This window comes from Vombatus ursinus, unplaced genomic scaffold (assembly GCF_900497805.2).
Source record: "Vombatus ursinus unplaced genomic scaffold, bare-nosed wombat genome assembly UNPS02014801.1, whole genome shotgun sequence".
In the NCBI taxonomy this organism is placed as follows: Eukaryota; Metazoa; Chordata; class Mammalia; order Diprotodontia; family Vombatidae; genus Vombatus; species Vombatus ursinus.
Window position 1 is genome coordinate 16,029,326 of NW_020954579.1, and position 26,855 is coordinate 16,056,180.

A 26,855-nucleotide genomic window follows, 5' to 3' on the forward strand; every position below is an offset into this window, starting at 1 on the left:
AGGCTAGGTTATCGGTAAGGTTTTAGACTCAATTCTATGATCTTATGATGGGAAGAGAGGGGTACCTGATGGAGAAAGAGTGGGGGGAAAGTCTTGGGGAGCCTCTTGAGATTGGCTAATCTGTGAAAAATAATGCTTACTAATGCATGGGGTGGGGGGGGGGGGAGACAGAGAAAGAGATAGAGAGAATATGAGAATGAGAATAGAGACAAAGAGAAAGATAGAGATCTTCCTGCTCCTTTCATTAGTTTCCAGGCCCCAAAAAACTATTTTCCCTTGCTCAGCTTACTGATGGCTTAAAACACCATCAGTGGGACTTTATTCCTTCAGTTTAAAATTTTGATTGTAATTAAAATACCAGTACCCTAGGAGACAAAAAACTTTAAACTCTATCTTTAAACTTTATCTCTCAGTTCCACCTTAGCATAACTGAGTTTTCTAGTCCTTTCTGGAAAACAACATTTGAAAAAGAATGAGAGCCCCAGGGAACTGAGGGTATGGGGATTGTGGTTTGTCCTTCATTCTCAAAGAGGACCATGCCATCAGGGAGATAATGACATGACTTGCAATTGACTTTGATTTGAGTGAGGCAGGGCTGTGCAAGGTCACCAGCCTCACTTTCTCCTCCAGAGCCATGTGGGTTCGGTGGCCAGATATTGATCAGGAGGACTGGAGATGGCCCCAGATGCAGTGGGAGACCCTGGCCCATTTAAGCTGTTTTTTCAAGTTCTCACTTTGAGAGGGTCTTCCTCTCCTAGTCTGATTTTTTTTAATTAAAAAATTATTTTTTATTTACTCACTCCTTAAAGAGACCTATTCACTGAATGGGCGTTGCCTCACTAGAAGGTTATGGGGAAGAGTGTTACTGAGAGTGACAGAGCTCAATGAGAGTTAAGAATGGTCAGTCAGTCAGTCAGTTGATACAACATTTATCAGGTGAGTGATAAACACCTACTTTCAGTCAGGCACTATGCTAAGTGCTTGATAGTGGAAGGTCATAGAGTGGTAGAGTTCATAGGATTGTAGAATCATGTATTTAGAGCTAGAAGGCCAGTGAGTCCAACACCTTCAATTTACAGATGAGAAAATTGAGGCAGACAGAGATTATGTGACTTGCCCAAGGGTCACACAGCTAGTGTCTGAGGCAAGATTTGAACTCAGGTCTTCCTGACTCCAAGTCCAGTGGTCTATTAACTATGGCACCTTGATCATTTTTGTTTATGTCATAATTTTGCCTGGGGGACAGCCATATTTTACAGTTCAGGGGTCTTAGATTGTCAGTTTTAAGAGCTCAAGAAAATTGTCTTTGTTGGCCCTTCATTCACGCTCAGATTAGGTTTGTTCCCCTGGTTCTTCCAGCAAGAATTAGTTTCAGCAAAGCAGCCAGAGGCATAGGTCTGAAATAAATCAGACTGAGGGCAAAAAGAAGTAGATTAGGTTATAGTAATAATAAGACTCTGGAGGACATTAATGACTCTACCCTAAAACTCCTGCAAACTTCAGAGGCAGCTAAGTGGCAAAGTTGGTAATGATGCTGGGCTTAGAGTCAGAAGGACTGAAATTCAAATACTCCCTCAGACACTTACTAGTTGTGTGACCCTAGGTAAATCGCATTACTCGTCTCAACCTCAGCGTTCCTTATCTGTAAAATGGGATAACAATAATAACTACTTCACTAGTTTGTTGTGAGGATCAAATGAGATGACATATGTATAGTCCTTTGCAAACCTTATAGAAAGAATGACTATGACTATAAATAGATGCCTCCCAGTTTAGACACCAATGACTGGATTGGCTAAGAGGAACACAGGAGATGGCTTCCATTATTTGAAAGGATGCCACATAGAAGCACATCCAGGTGCATTCTACATGTGGCTCTAGAGGGAAGACCTAGGACCAAGGATGGATTTCCACTGTCTAAAATGAAGGCCTTTGTAACAATTGTGGAGTCGTTTCAGTCATGTTCAACCCTTCGTGACACCTTTTTGAAGTTTTCTTGGCCAAGATACTGGAGTAGTTTGCCTTTTCCTTCTCCAGCTCATTTTACAGATGAGGAAACTGAGGCAGACAGAGGTTAAGTGACTTGCCCAGGGTCACACAACTAATAAGTGTCAGAGGCCAGATTTGAATTCAGGAAGATGAGTCTTCCTGATTCCAAGCTCGGTGCTCTATCCACTGTACCACCTAGCTGCCTTTGTAACAATTAGAGCAACCCAAAAGATAAAAGACCTACCTTGTGAGGTAATGAGTTTCCTGTCGCTGTACTCAAACAGAGGCTAGATGACCACCTAGGATGGCCAGTCCAGAAATGGATTCTTGCACTGGGTAGGACATTAATTAGGAGACCTCTAAGATTTCTGCCAACACTAGGAATACATAAGTATTCTGTGTATAAATGATACGTAAACCTCATGGTACATTAGACTCACCATAGTGAGTCAACAGTTCAGAGGCTTTTCCCAGTGTGTTGCAGCTCTTGCCATCCTGCCTAGACCTCTCTCACCTCCAGTACCTACTGGTTGTTCCTGTGTTCCTTGCCCCACCCAACCCTCACCTTGATATGAATCTCCTCAGGACCCAGACCTGACATTTCATCTCCTTGTCTGTCTTTGCACCATCTCTGTCTGGTTTTTTTTCCTCTTTCTCATTTTCTCTTTTTGAGGTGTGTGTATTTTCCTCTTCCTCTCCCTCCTTTCATTCTCTGTCACCTTCTTTCTGTCCTCTATCTGTATTTCTGTCTCCCTCTGTGGCTGTATATCTGTCTGTTTCTCACTGTGTGCCTCTGTCTCTCTGCCTGTCTCTCTCTGTCTCTGTCTTCTCTCTGTTTCTCCTGTTGGTCTTTGTCTCTTCCTTGGCTCTATCTCTGTCTCCTTTGTCCCTGTCTTTTCTTTTATGTGTCTCTCCATCTCTTTGGATGTATCTTTGCTTCCTTTCATCTTTCTATCTCCATCCATCTCTCCATGCTTCCATCTGTCTCTGTTTTTGTATCTCTACAGGATCTCTCCAGTGGACATGGGTAGAGTCTTGGGATTGGCCCTGCTGCTGACCACCCTCCTAGGCACCTGGGCAGGGATGGGGCCTGGCCGGGGGAAACAGGTGGTGACAGTAGCTGTGGTGTTTGCCAGCTCAGCGCCCCCATTGCAGGCCCAGGCTCAGACCCTGGCCCGTGCCCGCCTCACCCCCCAGAACTTCCTGGACCTGCCCCTGGAGATCCAGCCAATCACTCTGGTGGTCAATGACACCAACCCCAGCACCCTTCTCACCCAGATCTGTGGGCTCCTGGGCTCTGCTCGTGTCCATGGCATTGTTTTTGAGGACAACGTGGGCACTGAGGCTGTGGCACAGATTCTTGACTTCATCTCCTCCCAAACCCACGTGCCCATCATCAGCATCAGTGGAGGCTCAGCTGTGGTCCTTACTCCAAAGGTGTCTTGGCATCCCCTCCTGTCTGATTGCTAATATCATAGACGCTTGAGCAGGAAATAGGCCCTCCAGGGATGGGAGGTTTTGAGGGGCAGCAGATTGGGAAATCCAGGGTAGGGTGAGGCTGGGAAGGAGTCACAAGTTGGGAGGCTGAAGTTATATTTTGGGGGAGGTGGGAGGAAAAAGGCTGGAGGAGGGGACTGAGGTCCTTTGGGGTGGTTAGGAGATGTCTGGAGGAGAGGGAGTTGGGGTTGGGGAAACTGAAGGTTTTGGAGAATATTGGACAAAGAAAGCAAAGATCCAATGACTTCTCCATTCCATAAGGAGAAATAAGGATGGTTACCAGTCCAGGTTGGAGGCAAACTGAATTATCTCACTATGTTCTTATTTTTCTAAGAAAAAAATTATTAATGTCTTTTGGTTTTTTATGTCATCATTGTTTTTCCCTAGTGTCTCTCTCCCCATGAACCATCCAATGTTACAAATGATATTTTTAAAGACACGAATAAAAGAAAAAGAGGAAAAAATTAGCAAAACCAATAGGTATATTGAAAACATCTGAAAACATGTTTAATGGGCCATACCTGTGGACCTCCCACCTCTTTGAGGGCATAGGTTGGGAGGGCCTTCTCATACCTCTTCTTTTGAGCCATGTTTGTGTGTTTTTAAAAATAATTTTTCAATATTCACTTTTGGCTTATTGGTGCGTGGATATTCTTTCCATTTACGTTGCCATCCTCATTGTGTATGTGGTTTTTCTTGGCTCTGCTTACTTCACTCCGCATCCATTTATGCAGCTCTTTCCATGCTTCTCTGCATTCATCACATTGGCCATTTCTTACTTCATTGTATTTGTATAAGTAAGCATCTGTTTCTACCTGCTGGGTTCTCATATCACACAGAACTAGCCCAATGTCCCTTGTTGGGCCTTGGATTCAACTTTTATCCCAAACTTTCTCATTCACTACATATCCCCAAACCTCCCTACAATACATATCCTGAATATCCTTCTCTAATAAGAGACCTGTCCTTGATTACTATGCTGTCTGGGACCTGAAGCAGGCTGGGATAGGCTTGTGTCCACTATTTCTTACACTACAGAAGGCTGTGAGAATTGGAGGAGGGGTGGTCTAGAGGCAAGAAGTCAGCGTGTACCTAGGGTAGAGGAACTGGGTTTCCTCGGGCACCAATGTCAAGGGGGTGCACTTCCTCTCATGTGTCTGCCCTAGCTCATGCCTCACAGTCCTGGCTGCGTCCTTGCAGGAGGAGACAGAACCTGAGAGAGGATGAAGAAGTCAAATGGTGGGGTCATAGACTAATTGAATTTGGTAGGGGTGAGGGAGAGACAGAAAAAGACAGGCTGTCCCTTCCGTTCACCGGATGCCTCTCTGGACAGGTGTCCCCTCTTAACTCTTTTTGTCCCAGGTGAAACAATTCCTAGTTCCACCTCTGACCCCAAACTAGCAAGAGAAAAAGGGCGGCCCTGGGTTCTGGGAGCAGAGAGTCTCAGCTCCTTCCCAACGCCCTCTCCCCTCCTGGCAGGAGCCTGGCTCATCCTTCTTGCAGCTGGGGGTATCCATTGAGCAGCAGATCCAGGTGATTTTCAAGGTCTTGGAGGAGTATGATTGGAGCTCCTTTGCAGTTATCACCAGCTTCCACCCTGGCTATGCTGTCTTCCTGGAGGGCATCCGCTCATTCACAGAGGCCAGCTACCTAGGCTGGGAGCTGCAGGACATCCTCACCCTGGAGCTGAGCCCCGGCAGCCCCAGCTCCCGCATCCAGCGCCTCCTCCGCCAGCTGGATTCTCAGGTGCTCGTGGCATACTGCTCCCGGGAAGAGGCAGAATACTTGTTTTCGGTGGCCGAGGAGGAGGGGCTGGTGGGGCCAGGCTATGTGTGGGTGGTGCCTAGCTTGGCATTGGGCAGCACCGAGGCCCCACCCTCGGTCTTCCCTGTGGGCCTTATCAGTGTGGTGACTGAGAGCTGGCGCCTCAGCCTTCGACAGAAAGTCCGCGATGGTGTGGCCATCGTGGCCCTAGGGGCCCATGGCTACTTACGGTACCACGGGGACCTGCCTGCTCCTGCTCGTGACTGCCATGCTCCCGCTGAACCTATCAGCCCTGCGGGAGAAGCCTTCTACAGGTGAGCATCCTTTGCCATGTGTATAACAACAACAAAAAAAAAAGGATGGGGGTGGAGAAGGAATTGTGAGGTATGTATCAGAATTAGGGCTCATTTGCATGTTGCTTTGCATCTCATTTGCATCTGTTATTCCCTAAATACTCAGGAATCTTTCTAGCTCCTCACTCCACCCTTATGAACTCTGCTTTCGAGTCCCCTAATATTTCCCTGTTATGTCAAGGTGAGTTGGTCCAGCTTCAAAAAATGACCAACTGGACCCTCCTCTGAGTTAGAATCATAGGATCTAAGGTTGGAAGGGACCTTCCAGGTCATCTACTCTACCCTTGAAGGTGTCTAGGGAAGGGCAAACCATTCTCCTGAGGCAGGTGTGATTATTAGGAAGTTTTTCTTTACATTAAGCCAAAATCTGCCTTGGTTCTTATGTGTCAACCCTTCAGATACTTGAAGAGGACTATCCTATCCTATCCTGTTAGAGTCTTTCTCCCCCAGGCCAATCATCCCTAGTTTGTTCAATTTCAATATGGCATGTCCTCTAGTTCTCTCATCATCCTTGGTTACCATTTCCTTGATTGAAAAGCTGAAATGTGGGGGCAGCTAGGTGGCGCAGTGGATAGAGCGTCAGCCCTGAAGTCAGGAGGACCTGAGTTCAAATCCTGCCTCAGACCAAACACTTGACACTTACTAGCTGTGTGACCCTGGGCAAGTCACTTAACCCCAATTGCCTAAAAATAAATAAATAAATAAATAAAATTAAAAAAAAGAAAAGCTGAAATGTGGACAGAAGAGCCTGACCATGTCTCTCTGTTGTTCAGTCATGTCAGTCATGTCTGACTTTTTGTGACCCCAAATGGTGGGATTTTCTTGGCCAAGGTACTGGAGTGGTTTGCCATTTCCTTCTCCAGCTCATTTGACAGATGAGGAAACTAAGACCAACAGGAGTAAGTGACTTGCCAATCAGGTCACACAGCTAATAAGTGTCTGAGGCCAGATTTGAACTCAGGTCTTCCTGACTGCAGGCATGGTACTCTATCCACTGTGACACCTAGCTGTCCATGTCTCTTTGAGACCATGCTATGTGAAGATCAATAGCAGAGACTGAAGACGCCGAACCTTAAATAGAGAAACAATAGAGGGTAGATGAGAGTTATCTTCAAGTATTCAAAAGACTGTCAAGTAGAAGACAGATGAGATTTGCTCTACTTGGCTGCAAAGGGAAGAAATAGGTAGGAGAAATGAATGGAAGCTGCTAAAAGATGGATTTCGGCTTCATTTAGAGCTGTCCGAAACTGGAGATCATGGAGGTCTTCAAGCCGGGAATCTATGACCATTTATTGATAGTGTAGCAGAGGGAATAGTTAAGGCTAGATTGCCTTTGACGTCCTTTTAAGAGATTCTCTGATTCTTTCTAGCCATTCCTCCAACCTCTATTCTCTGCAGTTGATTTTTTGAACCCAAAGGTAGGACTTTATATTTAAGCAAGCAGCTTCTGTCATTTAGCAGACTGCGAGGGACAATTTCAATTTTTTTTATTTGTATCTATGGGGCCTTGCACATGGTGCCTGCAATGAATAAATACTCCTTGAATTGAATCTAATCCCTAATAGATTTTCTTCTATTAGATTTCACTCACCATTCTAGCTTGAGTTTTTCGGACACTGAATCAGGAATCCAGACCCACTAGAAGTGCTGGAGATGAAGATAGATGGAGCCCCAAGCTAGGGCTCCTATCATTTTCAGGAGATGAGATGGCAGGGGAGGGAAAATGCTTCAGCCCATGAAAAAATGAGCCATCGCAGACAGATCTGCAGGTATAATGGATAAAAGGTCTTTTGCATCTGCAGAAGATCACCCTATGAGCCGATCCTTCCCTCACCCTGTCAGGCACCTGAAGAACGTGACCTGGGAGCAGCGGGATTTCTCCTTCAGCGATGGCGGGTACTTGGTGCGGCCCACCATGGTGGTGATCTCACTCAACCGGTATCGGCTCTGGGAAATGGTGAGAAGGGCATGGGGAGAGGCTGAGACCTTGAGGCTTCCTCCCTCCACCTCCCCCCTGCCCCTGCCCCAGCCTTTGGCTTCTTCAACCTAACAGAAGTAAGCTAATTTCTGAGATAGCCTTATCTCCAGTTCTTCTGCTTTTCTATTTCCTCAGGTGTTACTCATAAATGCTTTCAGCATTTTCTCAACTCCACCAGCCCATCACTTACATTTTATATGTCCCATAGCTATTTCTGAGGTCCTTTTAGCATAGAATCTCTGCATATTACCCTGCTGCAGATGTAACAGGCAGGGCCAGAGTTCTCCTACGACTGTTGTTCCTTGGGCCCTGGTCTGTGCTTTTCTGGAAGGGGACAATCCGGGGTATGACCAGCCCAATGGTCTGATCTCCTGGGGGAATGCCTTTCCCCTTCTCTTGGGAGAAAGTTGCCCCACCCGGGCATAACTACCTTGCAGGGACTAGGGCGTTAGTGGAGGAAGAAGAAGAAGAGGACCCATGTAGACTCTTGCCCTGTCACAGGTGGGACGCTGGGAGCAGGGCATCATTCACATGAAGTACCCTGTGTGGCCCAGATATGGTGCCTACCTACAACCAGTGGTTGACAACCGGCACCTCACGGTGGCTACCCTGGAGGAGCGACCCTTTGTCATTGTGGAAAGTCCTGACTCCAGTACAGGTGGTTGCATCCCCAACACTGTGCCCTGCCGAAAACAAAGCAACCGCACGGACAGGTTTGGCAGGTCTGTGTGTGTGTGTGTGTGTGTGTGTGTGTGTGTGTGTACACATGAAAAATGAGGGGATTCTCCCTCTCTCTCAGAGAGCCATGGAGCACATGCCAGAGTCCTCTGGGGACTTTTCAAAAGACCAAGTTAGGGTGAACCCAAATGCTTGAACTCCACGTCCTAGGAGAACTCTGGCCCTGCCTGTTACATCTACCCCAGAGAAAATGAAAACAGAGAGATCCACATACTGGGGAAGTTGAGAGGAGACAGTTTCCCTTCAGTTGAGTTCAGGCAGAGAAAGAAAGGTTAGGACTATGGGAGGGGATTCTGAGGAAGGCCTCAACTATGGTCTAGTGAGTATCCTTCCTCTTCCTCAATGTTCCCTGAAATGAGCTCCCTTACCCTCACACTGGCAGGGCTGTTTATACCTGAGCCTGTGGTAGGGTATCATTTCTCCTTGTCTTCACCAGTGCTTAGGTTCCCTATTCCCAACTCCTGTATTTATCCCCTTCCCTGGGTCCAGAGGCATCTTAAACAGGAGCAAAGGAGGAGGTTGGTGCAGAAGAAAGCTTTGAATATGTGAAGATAATTTCAAAGACCAGAACTTATTCTCTGGACATGAGTTTGGCAAAGAGCAACTAGGTGGCACAGTAGATAGAGCATAGGAGTCAGGAGGACCTGAGTTCAAATCTGGCCTCCAACACTTGACACTAGCTGTGTGACCCTGGGCAAGTCGCTTAACCCTGATTGCCTCGACAAAAAAAAAAAAAAAAAAAGAATTTGGCAGTGACCACTCTAGCTACACTGACATAGGCCCTGTGGGTATGGAGGGGTGACCCACCTGCTTTCCATATTCCATACTATGTGTATGTATCTGTGAGTCACCCATGGTAGTTAGAACTCATGTAGTGTAACGCCTTCATTTACTTTATTTTTAAAATGTTTTATTGCTGCCCCTTTCATACATTGCCATCATTTCCAAATATTCCTGGACCTCCCTTCACATTGGTCACATCTGGAAGTGTATGCCTCATTCTGCACTGATTAGTGCACCACCTCTCTTCTCATCGGAGGCATCTTTGACGTGTAACAGTCCTCTGAAAGTTACTTCATTGATCAGGGAGCTGATGTTTACCAATGATGTTTTTACATTATTAGGGTCATTATGTAGATTATCCCCATGGATCAATTTATTTTCAGCATTGGTTTTTAACACTTCTAATACATTTTAACACTTCCCAAGTTTATCTAAATTTTTCATATTCATCATTTCTTTGTGGCATAATAATCTTCCATTAAATCATATACCACAGTTTAATCAGCAGTTTCCCAAATGATGGTCACCCATTTCTTTCCAGTTTTCTAGTACTATGAAAAAAAGTGCTGTTATGAATATCTTGGTTATATGGGACCTTTCCTTGGGGTATTTGCCTAGTGGTGGGTCAAAGAGTATGTACATTTTAACTTTCCTGGTATAGTTCAATTCACAACTCCACCAAAACAGTATTAGAGGGCCTATCATTTTTTTGCCAACAACATTCTCATTTTATAAAGGAGAAAACTGAGTCTCTGAAAGAGGAGTGTGTGTGTGTGTGTGTGTGTGTGTGTGTGTGTGTGTGTGCACGTGCTTATGAGCATGCCTGAGCTCAATCAGGAGGGACAAGAGCCAGGTGGTTGGGCTGGCTGGGGGAAGGGCCTGAGCCAGAGAATGGGGCTGACCTTCTGGCTGGGTCTGTACTGGGGGTGGCAGCAGCGATGGCCCCGGGGACTCCTACACCAAACTGTGCTGTAAGGGCTTTTGCATCGACATCCTGAAGAAGCTGTCCAAGGGGGTCAAGTTCTCCTACGACCTGTACCTGGTGACCAACGGTAAACATGGGAAGAAGGTGCGGGGCATCTGGAACGGGATGATCGGTGAGGTAGGTGAGGCCCCCTCAGCAAGGGCCCTCGCATTTCCCTGCCACAGTCAACTTGCTTCCATTTAACGTTTCCTTATTGAATACCTACGATGCGTTTAAAAAAAAATAAGTTTTGTGGATTCTTTTCCTCCCTCCAATCCACATTTTTCAGATGCACAGATCTGCCCATGTCTCTTCTCAGCTTAAAATCCATTGTTACCTCCTTCTATCCAGCCTCAGACACTACCTATTCGACCTGGGCAAATCACTTAACTGCTATTTGCCTCAGTTCCCTCAACTATAAAATGGGGGAAATAATAGCACTATGCCTGGCACATAGTAGACACTATATGTATATGCTATTATTATTAATTATTATTGCCTATTGAGTACTTCAAAGGACTTTCCAGGCCCTTGAGCTCCATTCTTCCCATGACTCTTGCTGGCCCCTTGAATCCTGTCTCCTAGGGTCAGGGAGACAAGAGGGCTACCCACCCCACAAAATACGGAGCCTGAGTGGCTGAGGCTGGGCTGGGTGGCGGGTCTCCTGTGTGTCCTTGTGATTTCTTCCTAGCTTCCTCCTCATTTTGTTGTTGTTTTTTTTTTTTTTTTTTTTTTTTGAGGAGGGGCCCAGGCGAAACTATTGGGATGGGGTTGAGGATACAGCTGAGGTGAGCTGGGTCTGTGAGGTGCCTGACTCCTTCCATTCACCACTCCCCTCTCCCAGGTGTACTACAAGCGGGCAGACATGGCCATCGGCTCCCTGACCATCAACGAGGAGCGCTCGGAGATTGTTGACTTCTCCGTGCCCTTCGTGGAGACGGGCATCAGCGTCATGGTGGCCCGGAGCAATGGCACCGTCTCGCCCTCTGCCTTCCTGGGTGAGCTGGGAGTGGGGAGGGAGGGAATCAGGGCTGCCATGTGGGTGCCTGGGGTGGGATTAGAGCTGGGGGAGGGATCCTCAGCTGCTGATGTCCCTCATCATGGCATAGTGTAAAGAGCATTGGAGTTGGAATCAGAGCTTGAGTTCTGATCCTGCTGTTTCTACTTGTGTGGCCTTGCCTAAAGTCACCGTAACTCTCTGAGCCCTGGTTTTCTCATCCATAAAATGAGAGCGTTGGACAACACCCAGGAGTCCTTAGCGTGGGAGTCCATGAATACTTTCAAGGGTCTGTGAAGCTAAATGTAAAAAACATCCCAGATCTTTATTTTCACCAACCTCTAACTGAAATTTAGCATTTCCCAGAATTATTCCAAAACTTTTTTCTGAGAATGGATCCATAGGTTTCCCCAGACTGCCAAAGAAGGCACGTGCCACAAAATGGTTAATAGCCCTTGGAGTAGAGGATCTCTGAGGGGCCTTCTAGCTCTGTTATTACTTTACTCTCCCTGAGTGGTGAGGGGAGAATTGGGTCCTTTTCTCAACTCTTCAGGTTTCTTTCCTCCTCCCCTACTACCAGAGCTAGGCACTTTCCTCAGAGTAATCCAGGGCCCTACTAGGTCCTGGAGACCCATTCTTCCCATGGCTCCCATAGGCCCCTTGAATCTTGTCTACTGAGGTCAAAGAGAGCAGAGTGGACAGTGTTCCTTTCAGCCATTGGGCAGCAGAGGGTCTAGGGGTCAAGAAGATACTGCTCTCTATCTCCCCAGGCTCACCAGGCAAAATTGGAAATAGGGCAAGTTCTCTCTCGGGCGTCTGGCATGCTCAAGTTAACAAACCTTTCGGGAACAGCTTCTCTGCACAAGGGACTGAGGAGGAGCTTCTCTTCCCCATCCAATCCATCTTTCATGTCACGGCCAGACCAACAACACTTATGCAAGTGTTATAGGAGACTATCCAGCTCTGAAAACAGTCAGGATGCCGGTGCGTGCTCCGAGTCACAGGAAGGGCCATGCCGACACGCACCCCCTTTCAGTGGCCCCCTTTCTGCCTCCTGAATCCTTTTTTCAACTCCGTTGTCTGGTATCCTTAGAGCAGGCACAGCATATTCTGCCTGGCACCAAACCACGCGGAGGATAGGTGAGCTTGTTTTCTGGAACGTATATTGGAGGAGCCCTTCCTATGACTGGAGCATGTACAAGTAACCTGGCTCCTCATTAGGGGCTTGGCTTCAGCGGCTTCTGGTTGACTGCTGTAGACGCCAGCAGCTAGTCCTCTGGTGACCCTTCCAACCTTCCAAAGCTCATAAGGGGGTAATCTGGTCCGTTTTCTCTCTGATACTCATTCTCTTAAGTTTGGGAGAGAAGAGACACCACCGAGTCAGCAGAAACATAGGTGGCATGTGCTCACGTAAGGCAGCTTCGGCAGTGCCTGTCCCTGTTGCTGCCTCTCTTCTCACTTGGAGGTTTTATAGAAGTTCTTGCCTTGCTTGTCACCAGGGAAGAGAGGTCAATCTTGACTGGACCTTCCTTTACCTTTTGTATTTGTATTCTGCTCCAGTAGGCAGCCAATTAAAAGGCCCTTTGTCACTAATTGGAAACAGGATATCTTTGCTCTGAATTGGAGGAAGAGTGCCTCCAATACTCATTCCTGAAAGCAAGCTCACCCACCTTCCCCGTGGGCTGTTACCAGACAGAGCATACTATGAATGCTCTAAGGTCTGTACCCTTATTGGGCATTACCCCATTACACATAAATCTGACTGCATCATTCCTCTGTTCAAAACCTTTCAATGGCTCTCTACCACTTACTAATGTTCAGACTCCTTGGGCTGGTGTCCTTCGTCTCAGCCCTCCGCAATCTGGCACCACCCCAACTTTCCAGCCTTCTCTCCCCTCCCGATCTTGATACTCCAGCCAAATTGAATTGCTTTCTGTTCCCAGGTCACCTTGTGCTTGCCTATCTCCACACTTTTGCTCAGGCCTGGAATATCCCCGCTCCCTCGCTTGACCTGATGAACTCCTACCCATCCCTTAAAGTCCAATTGCAAATCTGCTTCCACCATACAAAGCCTTCCTTGTTCAGTAATGTACTTTTCCTGCTTAGACTCTGTACTTTTTTTTTTATTACTCTTCTAGTACATTTATTATGCATTCTAGCTAGCTATACAAGGTGTTTGTGTGATATCCCACTATTGGACTAAGCTCCTTGAGGGCATCTGTCTTCAGGTCAAACAAACCTGATGAGTTCAAACCTTAGCCTTTACAATTAGTATCATGAACGTATGTTTAAACTCTCTGTGCCTCAGTTTCCTTACCTGTCAAATGGGATTAATAAGGCTCACTATGCCTACTTCAGGGGGTTGTTGTGAGAAAAGTACTTTATAAGCTTTAAAATTCTATAAAAATGTGTAATTATTATTATCAATTTTTGCGGCGCTCTGTCCACAGTACACACTTAATAAATGCTTGTTGGGTTGACTGACTGGAACAACACCAGCATTCATTCATTCAGCCAACAATCATTCCTTCAGCCACCATTTATTAAGCCTTATTTGCAGGCTGGGCACTGTGGAAGGCGCCAATGGACACAAAAACAACAGAAAACACAGGGACCTCGGTGGCCATCCAGTGCCAACCCTTCCTGAAGAAATTTCCACTATAACCCAACAGACAAGTGGGCACCCGGCCTCTGCTAAGGCTTTCACTTTTGAACAGCTCTAATTATTAGAGAGTTTCTCTTGACTAGGAAACCGAGTTAGGCTTCTGGGTTAAATCTGCCTCTTGGCAACTTCCGCTCACTGACCCCTGGCGCCGGACAGAACGAGTCTTCCTGTTTCCTCTGCTGGACCCTTACCTGTAAGTGAACCACATGTCTCTGTCTTTGCCTTCTCTCTTGGGGCTCTTATTAACTCACATTGGTTTAATTATCATCGCTATGCCAAGGAGGCTCACACTTATATGTGTAGTCCTAATCTACCTCCTGGATTATGGTCCTATGTGGACAGCTGCCTATTGGTCATTTCAAGCTGGTTCTCCTATAGGCCTCTCAAACTCAACACATCAAAAGCAAAATTCATTATCTTTCCTCCCAAACCCACTGCTCTTCCAAACTTCCATATTTCTATTGAAGGTACCACCACCCTTTTAGTCTCCCAGGCTTTCAATCTTAATGTCATTTTCAACTCCTCACTCCTTCCATATAATAACTGGCATTTATATAGCCCTTTAAGATTGCATCTCATTTTAGAACCCTGAAAGGTTGTTGCTATTCTTATCCCCATTTTACAGATGAGAAAACTGAAGCAGACAGAGGTTGTGACTTGTCCAGGTTCACCCAGCTAGCAAGTGTCTAAGGCAAGATTTGAACTCGGGTCTTAAGGTCTTAACTCCGATCTTAACTCCACGTCCAGGACTTGATCACCAAGCTGCCTTGAGTAAATCCAATCAGTTGCCAGATCTTGCCAATTCTACCCCTTCTCTCTACTCACACAGCCATTACCTCATCATGTGTCATATAGACTATTTTAGCAGGCTTCTTATGGGTTTCCCTGCTTCAAGCGTCTCTACTCCAATCTGTCTTCCACATAACTACCAAAGAGATTTTACTAAAGCACAGGGCTGACCATGTCACTGCCCTATCCAATAAATTCTAATGACTCCCTATTATCTCTGTGATTAAATATAGACTTCTCTGGCATTTACAGTCCTTCACAACCTGGCCCTAGCCTACCCTTTCAACCTTATTCAACATTGTTCCCCTTTGTGCTCGCTACAGTCTAGCCAAATGGGCTTTCTTACTGTTCCCCATACATGTCATTCCATCTCCCATTATCAGACCTTTGCATTGGCTGGCTCCCATGCCCATACTCCCTCCTTATCTCTGCCTCTTAGAATCATCAGTTTCCTTCAAAGCTCAGCTCAAGTACCACCTTTTACATGAAGCCCTTCCCAATCCCCCTCCCCCCAGCTTCTTGTGCTGACCCCTTACCCCTAATTATGTTTATTTTGTTGTCTCTCTGGCTAGACCATAAAGTCTTCAAGGTCAGGAGTTATTTCTCTATTGCCTAAAAACACACCCAGATCACCCCGTTCTTTAAATGAAAACCTTTGCTTGATCTGACTTCTCCCTGATCCTCTTGTGTTTATCCTCCCTTTTCCCACCAAACTCCTAGAAAAGGTTTCCTGTAGGTGTTGTCTCTAATCTCTTGACTTGGCCCCTTGCAATCTGACTTCAGATCTTACCATTCAACTGAAACTGCCCTCTCCGAGGTTACCAATGACTTCTTAATTGCACACAGCAGGCACTTAATAAATGCTTGTTGGGTTGGATTGGATTGGCATGGTGATTCTCTGAAGGATATGCCAGGAGAAGACAAGCTCTGGTAGGTACTACCGAGGCAGAAAGGCTTCCAGCTCAGGTCTGGTGAAGAACTGTGTGCCGCTTTTTAATTCAAGGACCAGACTAAGCCTGCAGAGGACGATCAACAGGGGGTTGGGCACTGGCTGATGACTTTTTCCCATAATGATGACACTGTCTACCAAGGTGTGGAGGGCTCTTGGGCTTTGGGGGTGGGGACTGTACTTTCTGGACAGACTGGAGTGCAGAAGGTTGAGGAAGAATTTGAGGTAATGGTGATATATCAAAGGGCTGGATCTGAAGTTAGAGGACCTGGGTTCAAACCTTGGCTCTCCACTTTTATTACCCAGGTGACTTCTGTCATTCAGGCCTCACTTTTCTCACCTGTAAAAGGAATGGGTTGGACTAAATAACTTCTAAGATACCTTCCGGTTCTAAATCTATAATCTTATGCTAAATGAAAATATCTAGAAAATATTCAGGCTATTTGGAGATAGCTAAAGTATTACAAAAGAGGTCGGGGCTTGAAGTGCATATCTGGGAGTCATAGAAGCCATGGAGTCCAACCCCTTGATTTTACTAATTGGGAAACTGAGGCACAGTGAGGCTAAATGACTCAGGATCACTCGGCTAATAAACATCTGAAGTGGGATTCGAACTCGGGTCTTCTTGATTCCAAGTCCAATGTTCTATGCACTATGCCATGTATCTACCGTAAGGTGGCAGTTGATGCTCTGAGAATGGAAAAGCCTTAATTCCTTATTGGGGTGGGATGGACCTGGAGGAAAAACCTGAGGTTTTGTCCTCCCAGCAGAGGGGGAAGGAACAGTCAGAGAGGTAGGAGGAGAGCAAAGAGGGGAGTCAACAGTGTTGGTTGGCAACGTGTCTCTGGGACACATGTCACAAAGTGGTTTAAGAGGATGAGGAAAAGGCTTTTTCACCTGGTGATTAGGCAGTCACTGGGGTTGCTGGAGAGAAAATGGAGAAAGATTTAATTGAGTAGTGGTAGGGATGGTGGTAATCTGGAGTGGTCTGAGGAGGCAGGCCAGATTGCAAGGGGTTCAAGAGAGATCAATGGAGGCAACTGAGGATAGATTACTCTTTCAAGAAATCTTGCTATGAAAAGATACTGGAAGGGGATGGTAGCTCCAGAGCACAATGAAGTCAAATGCAGGTTTTTGGGGTGTGTGTGTACACATGTTTGAATGCGGGCAATCTGTATATTTAAAGGTAGAAGGGAAGGGACCTGTTCTTGGGGAGAGAGTGAAAGTGCACAGAGGTCCAGAGGGTGCATTACTCCAGCTCTGTCTCTGGGGGAAATCCCCCCAGAGACCTCCAAATTCTTGGCATCCTCTATAGCCCTGCTTCTGATACCAGGCTGTTCACCAGCCCTTCCTCCGAGCCTGGAGGGGTCCCTGCATTCTGGGTGCCTTCTCCCCTAGCTTCCTGGTGTTGGGGTGGAGTTCAGGCCTGGATGAACAGTCTCCCTGCCTGCTGCTGGTGAGGAGGGCCACGAGGACCCTGCTCCCTCATCGGGTGGAGAGTGAGCGTGTGGTAGTGGTTGTGGTGGTGGTGGTGGAGTTTGGGTGAAGGAGGGAGTCACAGCTAAGGATGCTCTGATGACCTTCTCTGAGCTCTGCCCTTCTCCTTTTCAGAGCCCTATAGCCCAGCTGTGTGGGTCATGATGTTTGTCATGTGTCTCACCGTGGTGGCCATCACTGTCTTCATGTTCGAGTACTTCAGCCCAGTCAGTTACAACCAGAACCTCACCAGCGGCAAGAGTAAGTGACAAGGGGAAGCCAATGGGGGGGGGGGGGAGGAAGAATCAGTGAAGATGGTAGATCCAATGAAGAAGTGGCCAGTGGTGTGTGCGTGTGGGGTGGCACCAGTAGAAGGGCAGGCTGGTGAATAGGTTAGTGATAGAAGAGCCAGTGAGGGAGGGGCCAATGCAAGTAGGACCTAGTTAAAAGAGAAGTGAGGGTCAGTTACACGGTGGAACCAATGAAAGGGCAGCTGTGGTTCGGGGGAGGGGATAGGCTGCAAATAGGAGGCTAGCTTGGGAGGAGAGCCAGTGGAGGATCTGTATAGGAGAGGCTAATGAAAAAGAAGCACTGCTTCGCACCATTGAGGTGAAGGGAAGCTGATGAATACGGGCCCAGTAAAGGAGGCTCCAAGAGGGGAGAGCGAAGGAGCCAAAATGAGATGGGCTAGGGGAAGCTAGGTAGTGCAGTGGATAGAGCACTAGCCCTGGAGTCAGGAGAACCTGAGTTCAAATGTGACCTCAGACACTTGACATTTACCAGCTGTGTGACCCCAGGCAAGTCACTTAATCCCGATTGCCTTGCCAAAAAAAAAAAAAAGTGAGGTGGGTTAGTGAATAAGGCTGGTGGTGATGGGAGTGGGCAAGGCTAATGAATGAGGTTGTCAATTGGTGGAAGGGAACCAGTGAAGGAGGGAGCTGGGAAGATGGGGGCAATAAAGGGGGACAGTGAGGGAAAGGGCCAGATACTATTGGAAACACTAACGGAGGAGAAAACAGGGACTGAACAGAAGACACATGGGGGGAAGGTGTAATGGTGAATGCACGGCTGTGGTGAGGGAGAACCTGAATGTAGATGTTTGAATATCCTGCCTAAAAGTGAATAACATAGAAATGAGACCCTAGGGGGCAGCTAGGTGGCACACTGGCTAGAGCACCGGCCCTGAAGTCAGGAGGACCTGAGTTCAAATCCAGCCTCAGACCAAACACTTGACACTTACTAGCTGTGTGACCATGGGCAAGTCACTTAACCCCAATTGCCTAAAAATAAAAAAAATTAAAATAAAAAAAATGAGACCCTAGATCATATGTCTGAATCCTTTTGCATGAGGTGGCTGAGGATGGAGGGGGACAGGGAAGGAGGGAAGGCGGGCAGGGCCAAGGGTGAAGGCTGTACCTAGGGTGGGGAGAGTCTAAGCAAAGGTGTCTTTTGTGAACTTCAGGGTTCACAAGGCTGTGCCTTGGGTTGAATTATTCTGATTCTTCAGGGGTGTTGGGGAATAGGAACATTCTCTCTTCTCCCTCGAGTTGGAAGGAGAGGGATTTGGAGGTAAGGTTCACTAGTCCAATAAAAGAAGGGCAGATGTTCATGTAGCACTTTACATACTTTATATCATGTGTGCCCCCCAACAACCCTTGGGGTTGTAGAGGATGCCCAGAATTTAGAGGTCTCTGGGAGGATTTTGGGAGGTAGGCATTGGAGGTATTATCATGCCCATTTTTACAGAAGAGGACATTGAGGCTTACGTAGGCGAATCCAGGACTTTATACACTAGAGCAGCCACAAACTAGCCCTGTAAGAGAAAGTATTTGCTGATTGGCTAAGAAGGAGGTGTGGCATTGTAGAATGCTATAATGGCTGATCTTCTACAGCCCTGCTTCTGATACCAGACCGTTCACAAGCCCTTCCTCAGAGTCTGGAAGGGTCCCCACACTCTGGACGCCTTCTCCCCCTCCCCTAGCTTCCTGGTGGGGGGAGGGTTCAGGCCTGGCTGGGCTTCCACAGCAGTCGTCTCCCTGACTGCTATTAGTGAGTAGGGCCAGGAGGACCACCTTTTGTTATTTTTTGCAACTTTCTCCATCACTGACTCCATCTCTAGGCACCAAGCCTCCTGGACATCTTCAGTCTCTGAGTTCAGAGATATAGGATATCTATATTCAACCCCTAACTAATTTTCAGCTACTGCCATGGAACTGATGCCTTAAACTGGGTCTGCTGCTATGTTCTCTGGCCCACAAGAGCATATCTCTAAGTCTTAGAGAAAGAGGCAGGGTGCTATAATGGATAGTGAGACTGCCTCAAAGTCAGTTAGATCTGGGTTCAAGCTCTGCCTCTGGAATACACTGTGTGAACCCTGGGCAAATCACTCACTGATTTGCTCTCAGTGAGAGCTCTTAACCTGTCAATGCTTTCTCTCTGTCTCTCTCTGTGTCACACACACACACATACTATATATATATATATATGTATATATATATACATATATATATATGTATATATATGTATATATATATACATATATATATATGTATATATATATGTTGCAAAGAGCACTGGTGAAGGTAGTTTACTCACCTGAGAGGTCATATCCCTGTCCATAGGGAAGAGGGAAGATATAAATTCAGAAACAATACACCAGAGCAAAATGATTAGAAAAGAAAGACACCCAGCTTCAGTGTAGGGAGTGCCTGGCTTCCAATATATTCTCAGACTTCCCTTGTTTGGCATGGCTGTGACTCCAGATTGGCTCTTGTCTGGAGTTTCCTTTATACCCTCCCCCAACGTCTCCCCTTTCCCCTCTCCCATCCTCCCTGCCCCTTCCCCCCTTGAGAATTCTTCTTTGGTGGTGAAAATACTCTAAGCCAATTCTGAATTAATTCTTTTATTTGGATTAATTAGATCAAGCTCATTCTTAGGAAGCTTCTCTATTGCCATGGAGGGTTTGTGGGTACTCTACCAATATTACTAATAATTACTCAGTTAACTATTGGATATGGGGAGGGATGTGTGTGTGTGTGTGTGTTGGAGAAAACTGAATCTGTATAGGGAATTCCCAGTGTTGAAACTTCCCCAGACATAGATAAGCACCTAATTTGCAATTTGTAGTCTTTGATCATTACTTGAGGGGCATTCAGAGAGAGGTTAAGTGACCTGACCATAATCACAAAGTATATGTCATAGGCAGCACTTAAACCCAGGCCTTCCTGACTCCAGGACTTTGACCTCCTCATTCCAGGACTGGCCCTCTATCCATCATGCCAAGCTGTCTCTCTAACAGATAATAATAGCTTTCATTTCTATAAGGTTTAAAAGCTTTAAGAATTTAAAAGTTTTTTTTTTCACTTCAACCTTGCAAGGTAGAAAGTGCAAGTAATAATTACTCCCATGTTAGACATGAGATCCGAGACTCAAAGAGATTAAGTGATTTATCCATGGTCACACATGGACTGTAAGAGTGGGAACAGGTGTATCTCCCCTCCCTCTGTCCAAAGTGGAGAAGGGGACAGAAAGAAAAGTCACATAAAAATTTTCCTAACATTTAAAAAAGAAAATCAGAAATTGTTACTTTTTTTCTCTTCTGTTGAGTTTTGTTTCCTCTTTCTGATGGTTCCCCCTATTGATTTTAATTTCTACTTACAACATCACTAATGTGCAAATATGTTTAATAGAAATGTGTATGTATAGCCTATATCAGATTGTGTACCAACTTGGGGAGGGTGGTGGGGAGGAAGGGGGAGAAAAATTTTAAACTCAAAAGCATATGGAAGTAATTATTGATAAATCAAAAAAAAATTAATAAAAAATAAATTAATTAAAAAAGAAAATCAGAATAATTTAACTCAATGTACTGGCCATGCCCCAAAATGTATCTGCAAATTGTGGGGGTTGATCTTACAGTCTCTCCCAGCTCTAAATCCCATAATTCTATGAATCTGTTTTCTGCCACCCCCCCCCCCAAACAACAAACAAAACAGCCCAGAGCTATAATTCTTGAGGTTTTCTGGTTTGGGGGGGTGGGGTAAGGATGCAGGGGAGGGGACAGGAGAAGTGAAGTCACTTCCATAGGAGGTGGAGTTTGGTCTCCCATCCCATTCACTTCTCACCCTTTTCCCCTCCCTCACACAGAGTCTGGTGGTCCCTCCTTCACTATTGGCAAATCTATTTGGCTGCTGTGGGCTTTGGTCTTCAATAACTCAGTGCCTATTGAGAACCCCCGGGGCACCACCAGCAAGATCATGGTACTGGTTTGGGCCTTCTTTGCTGTCATCTTCCTCGCCAGCTACACGGCCAACCTGGCCGCCTTTATGATTCAGGAGCAGTACATTGATACTGTGTCTGGCCTCAGTGACAAGAAGGTGGGAGACCTGCACAGGGCAGAGGGGAATATAGGGTGTGGGGCGAAACAGGGACGAAAAAGGGGAAAAGAGAGGAGAGGTGGGTTAGGGCAAAAGACAAGAAAGACTAGGAATGGAACATTTTGGGAATCAGATGAAGCGAGAGCTGAGCTGCCCATCTCCACCCCATCCCACCCCCAACTTGTGCCCTCTCCTCATTGGTAGGCAGGCTTCTTGCCAGGATGTCCAGCCACCTGGGAGACAGATCCAGACAGGGGCAGTTCAGACAACAGAGCACAGGCAAGAGGGCTGTGGAGCCTTTTGTACCAGTAGGACCCTAGCCCCATGTGACTCGCCCCGGCCTGAGTGACTAGATTTTTGACCCTCTCGCCCTAATTCGGGAACCTCGGAGGCGGTATAGAGGAGAAGAGATGATAGAAAGAGGGAGCTGCAGCTGGTGGGCAAGAGCTTTGGGTGGGGTGGTCTACAGGAAACATTCCTTAGGAGGACTGCATGGATGTGGTGGCTTCTCCCTTGAAGTTCCAGCGGCCCCAGGAGCAGTACCCTCCATTCCGCTTTGGCACTGTGCCCAATGGCAGCACAGAGCGCAACATACGTAGCAACTACCGAGATATGCATAGCCACATGGTCAAGTTTAACCAGCGCTCGGTGGAAGATGCGCTCACCAGCCTCAAGATGGGGTAGGTCGCCTCGGCTTTCTGGGTCCGCCAAGCCTCGGCCCCCATCTTCTTCCCCGAGGCTTGGCATCTGACCCTCCGCTCTTCTGTCTCCATTGGGAATCTGTTTCCCATCCAGTGAGCCTTAGTTCTTTCCCCCTTTTTGGTCATTGAGGTACCCCAGTGTGGGAGGGCTGAGGAACACCCACCTGAGTTGCCTGTGGGACCTCCAGGGAGGGGGGATGCAGAATCTTATTCCCTCGGGGGAGGGAAAGAAAGAACTGTGAGGATGGGGGTAGGGGAAGGAACATGTCCTATTTGTACTAGGGCCTGCTCCTTTCCTGGCATTATCTAGCCAATGTCCACCTGGCTGAGATCCCTTCACCCTCTGGTGCCTATTTCTGGCACCGAGGGTTTTGCCTGGCTCTAGGAAGCTGGATGCCTTTATCTATGATGCTGCTGTTCTCAACTATATGGCGGGCAAAGATGAGGGCTGCAAGCTGGTGACCATTGGGTCAGGCAAGGTCTTTGCTACCACGGGCTACGGCATCGCTTTGCAGAAGGACTCCCGCTGGAAACGGGCCATTGATCTGGCGCTCCTACAGTTCCTGGGGGACGGTGGGTTGTGCTGGGGGCCTTTAGCACCCAGGGTGGGGCCTATCGCTAGGAGGTAGTTGCCTAGCAGGCTGACACTGATGGCTTGAGGCTCCTTGGGCACCAGCTAAGAAGCCTGTGCCCAGCTGGCTACATCACGCTTCCTTTTGCTTAGCTAACTTTTCTGATCTAGGTCCCTCCTCTCTCCCTGTTATGTATTGGGCTGCAAGGGAGGGTGGAGCACGAGTACTCTTAATCTTTTTGTGGTTATGGGGAAAATAGTTTGGTCAGGGGGTACCCATGAAGAAACTTAAGTGAAGATCATGGAGCTAATGGCTGAGGTCTACTTCCTCACAGAATAAGCCATGAGGTTCTAGAGGCCATGGGAGACTGCTTAGGGTCAAGGGCGGGGAACAAGGGTGGTTGGGTGGAGAGGTCAGGATGAAGACAGGGAAGGGGCTGAAGAGACATCTAGGGCAAGGGTCCTTAACCCCTAAAAGGGTCCCTGCCACAAAGGTCTATTGATAGATTTCAGGGGACCAGTGAACTTGAATGAGAAAAAATTTACAATTTTTTGCAACCTCTGAAATTTAGTCCTTCAATTATGAATAATTTAAAATTTTTTAAAATTAAATTTAAATTAAAAAAATTTTTAATTCTGAGAAGGGGTCCATAAGCTTTCCTGTACTGCCAAAGAAGTCCATAACACAAAGAAAGCCTAAGATGCCCTGTCTGCAAGGCAAAGTGTGTGAGGCAGTAAGGGAGCCTGCTTCAGAAGGGCCTGAGGAGGGCTGTGAGCTATATGGCCCTGGACACCTACTCCACCATCCAGTTTCAACTTCATTGCTCCTGTCCTCTATCTGTGAGGTCGACTTCTCTAGGAAGACATGGCGGCTTCATATTAGGGCTCTTGGTTCTTCACTTTTATGAAGACCTCCTCCGAGTCATAGAGTAGGGTCCCGGGCCCAGGGGAAGCTGTGTCAGGCATAAAAAAGGCCGGGAAGTCTCAGACTGCCTTTCTAGGTCAATCAAAGTTTTAGACATGGGAATCATCCACTGTTTCTGTATGATCAGATGATCCATTTCTAGGGGATGATTAAATGCTATTTCTTGAACCACAGAGTGCTTCTGGGGATGTTTTCTTAGGCCCTGTTCCTCTCTTCTGCTGAAGTTCATTTGATTTTGAGAACTGGTCTCCCTGTCTCACCCAGGCTAGAAGTATATTGATCACTCAAATCCCCATGCAGATTGGCACGGGAATTTTAATCTGCTCAGTCTCTGACTTGGGTGAGTTTGTCCCTCTTTAGGATGCCTCATGGACCCCCACGACTGGGGGCTCACCCAACTGGTGCCAGGATTAGTGCAGACACCAATCAGCTTTAGCTCTGCTGTAGCTCAGAACTCCTGAGCTCAAGAGGTCCACCATCCCAGCAGCAAGGACTCCAGGCAGGCACCACCATGCCAAATTCCCTTCCCAAGGATTGTGAAAGGGCTTAAATTTATAGCAACTGAGGACTGGTCAAATTTAACTGGGGGATGTTTATCCTGGAAAAGAGGAGACAGGGTAGATGTGATGACTGCCTTCAAGTCCTTGAAGGAATGTTACCATAAACTAGAGATTAGATGTGCTTTGTTTGGCCCCAGAAGGCAGAAAGGCCAGGATCTAAATGGGTGGAAATTGTAAAGAGGCAAATTTAAAATTTTGACTCTCTATCAGGAATGCCTTCCTAACAATGAAGAGCTGTTCAAAGAGGAATGGCCACCTTTGTAGGGAGTGGGCAGGTGCTTGGTGGCCCCTCATAGGTGTGCTGTAGAGGGGATTCTTGTTCAGGCCCAGGTTGTACAATATGGCCTCTGGACTCCTTTCTAGCTCTGAGATTTCAGGATTCCTAATTCACTGCTTCCTTTTCTCTGCCCCACTCCTCCGGTGTTGGGTTGGGTACACAAGTGGGAGAAGAGGGGGTGGTTGAGGAAGCCTTACCCTAGCTTTGATCTGTCCTTCAGGGGAGACCCAAAAGCTGGAAACGGTGTGGCTATCAGGGATCTGCCAGAATGAGAAGAACGAGGCCGTGAGCAGCAAACTGGACATTGACAACATGGCGGGGGTCTTCTACATGCTCCTGGTAGCCATGGGGCTGGCCCTGTTTGTCTTCGCCTGGGAGCACTTGGTCTTTTGGAAACTCCGACATGCTGTGCCACATACTCCAAGGCTGGACTTCCTACTGGCCTTTAGCAGGGTAGGTACTTGTGTAGATCAGTTCAGCCTTGGCCTCATCCCTGCACCCCTGTCCTGACTTTTCCCATCACCCCCATGCTTGCAGAAAGGAACCTATCCTACTGGGCAGGTGCTTAGAGATCCCCAGGGCTGGAGGGAAAGGCTGAGGGCTGACGACTCAGGAGGTGTGATCCCTGGTGTGTGGTCATTTCCTTTCTACTACATCTTGGAACCCAGAGTTCTCTGTGGCTACTGCTGCCCATCAAGCATTCTCACCACCTTCTTCCTCCTTTCTGGCTCAGGGGATCTACAGCTGCTTCAGTGGGGTACAGAACCTCAGCAGCCCCACAAGGTCCCCCAGCCCAGACTTGACAGCAGGCTCTGCCCAGGCCAACGTGCTGAAGATGCTCCAAGCAGCAAAGAAAATGGTGAATACGGCAGGTGTGGGAAGTTCCCTGGACTGTGCCACTCGCACCATTGAGAGTTGGGGCAACCGCTGTGAGCCTCCACCCTCCACCTTCTCCCTTCGAAACCCCCAAATGCTGCTGCAAAGTGGGACGCTGAGCTTGCCTGGCAAAGCCACCAGAGCCCCAACCACATGGCCCCCAATCCCAAAAGGAGGTGCCCAAGACCCTGGTCACAAAGGCCAGGGTGGGGCTGGGGACCTGATGGTTCGAAGGGTCCTTCAGCCCCTTGCCCATGTTGTTTCACCTAATCTGCCCCTGCCTGACATCTCTCAGGCACCTGGGTGTCCTGGCAAGGGGTCTCCCCGACGAATGGGTTCAGGACATGGAGGCAGGCTGTTCTCAGCCTCAGGTGGGTGCCAGCCCCTTGAGTGCCCACTCTCACCTGCTCCCTGTGCCCATGGATCCTACCTCTGGGCAGACCAGACAGGCCGCCCCTTTCTCCCACTTTTCCCAGAGCCCTCAGAACCGGAGGACCTGCCTCTCCTGGGACCTGATCAGCTGGCACGACGGGAGGCACTCCTGCGCTCAGCTTGGTCCCGAGGGCAATGCCTGCGCCAGGGCTCCTGGCCAAGGTCAATGCCTGAGTATTGCTCTCCACCTGGCCTGACCCCACCGGCAGCCTCAATGCCTGCCCTGTGCCCCTCCCAGGCTGTTCAGGCTAGGGAGAGCCCTTCTTGTTCTGGCACTGATGCCCGAGTGGCGTGGAAGCGCTTGGCCCAGGCCCAGTCCCTTCGGCTGCCCTCCTACAGGGAGGCATGCCAAGAAGGGGCACCTCCTGGTGCTCCCACCATGCTGCAGAGACAATACTGCTTCAGCCCCTGTGCCCCTCTGCCACTGTACTGGGGCTCTTTATGTCCACATTCCCCATCTTGTGCCAACCAGGCCCCCTGGCTCACTGAGACCTGGGGATCTCGAAAGTGCAGGGGCAGGACTCTGGGGGGTCTAGGCTCCGGCTACAGGGATAGTGGATTGTGGGGGGATTCGAAGGAAGCAGAGATTATAGCCTGCAGAACACACAGTCCCCTGAGGCCCTGCACTTGGAGACGGGTCTCCAGCTTGGAATCAGAGGTGTGAGATAGGTGTGTGCTCCCTCACTGCTCACTACCTGGTGGGTACTGTTGGAGGAGACCTCAGCTAAAGAGCTGGCAGGAGGCAGGATGGATTCTCCTCTGGGAGCTGTCCCAGTCAGAGGGCAAGTAGGCCCTTAATTCTGGATCTTACAAGGTGTAGACAAGTACTCATCCCAGACTCTGCCCTGAGTAGTGTTATACAGACTGAATATCCACGTCTTCCATGGTCATTCCTTGACCTTACTGATCTCTGACCCCGAGGAGAGGGTCAGGGAGGAGTTGCCTTCTCCTTGTCTTAGCGTGTATCTTCTATCTTCCCATTCTCTGCCCCCAAGAACGGAAGTGTGGGAGTGTCAGAGTCACAGGGACACCTGGGTCTACCCAGAAGGGCTTCTGGGTTTCCTATTACTAGGCAGCTGGGCCTGGTCTGCCTCCTTAACTGCTTTGGACTTGGGAATGAGAGAGCCTGGAGGCAAAGAGAGGACTGTGGGAAGAGTTTTCTCTCCCATCCAGATGAAGTTTTCTCTCCATCAGA

The 26,855-nt window shown here is 47.9% G+C and overlaps 1 protein-coding gene across 1 annotated transcript in view; it reads left to right on the plus strand.

The window, feature by feature from the left end:
• Nucleotides 1-26,855, plus strand: part of GRIN2C (glutamate ionotropic receptor NMDA type subunit 2C) — a 29,541-nt gene extending 2,686 nt beyond the window's left edge. The window contains exons 2-13 of the mRNA XM_027873100.1: nucleotides 2,997-3,426; nucleotides 4,966-5,564; nucleotides 7,446-7,560; nucleotides 8,083-8,294; nucleotides 10,039-10,204; nucleotides 10,911-11,064; nucleotides 17,078-17,203; nucleotides 21,089-21,318; nucleotides 21,838-21,998; nucleotides 22,405-22,592; nucleotides 24,573-24,805; nucleotides 25,086-26,855. Coding sequence (XP_027728901.1) covers nucleotides 3,013-3,426; nucleotides 4,966-5,564; nucleotides 7,446-7,560; nucleotides 8,083-8,294; nucleotides 10,039-10,204; nucleotides 10,911-11,064; nucleotides 17,078-17,203; nucleotides 21,089-21,318; nucleotides 21,838-21,998; nucleotides 22,405-22,592; nucleotides 24,573-24,805; nucleotides 25,086-26,324 — 3,837 coding nt within the window. The 5' untranslated portion in view covers nucleotides 2,997-3,012 and the 3' untranslated portion in view covers nucleotides 26,325-26,855. The remainder of the gene's footprint in view (nucleotides 1-2,996; nucleotides 3,427-4,965; nucleotides 5,565-7,445; nucleotides 7,561-8,082; nucleotides 8,295-10,038; nucleotides 10,205-10,910; nucleotides 11,065-17,077; nucleotides 17,204-21,088; nucleotides 21,319-21,837; nucleotides 21,999-22,404; nucleotides 22,593-24,572; nucleotides 24,806-25,085) is intronic.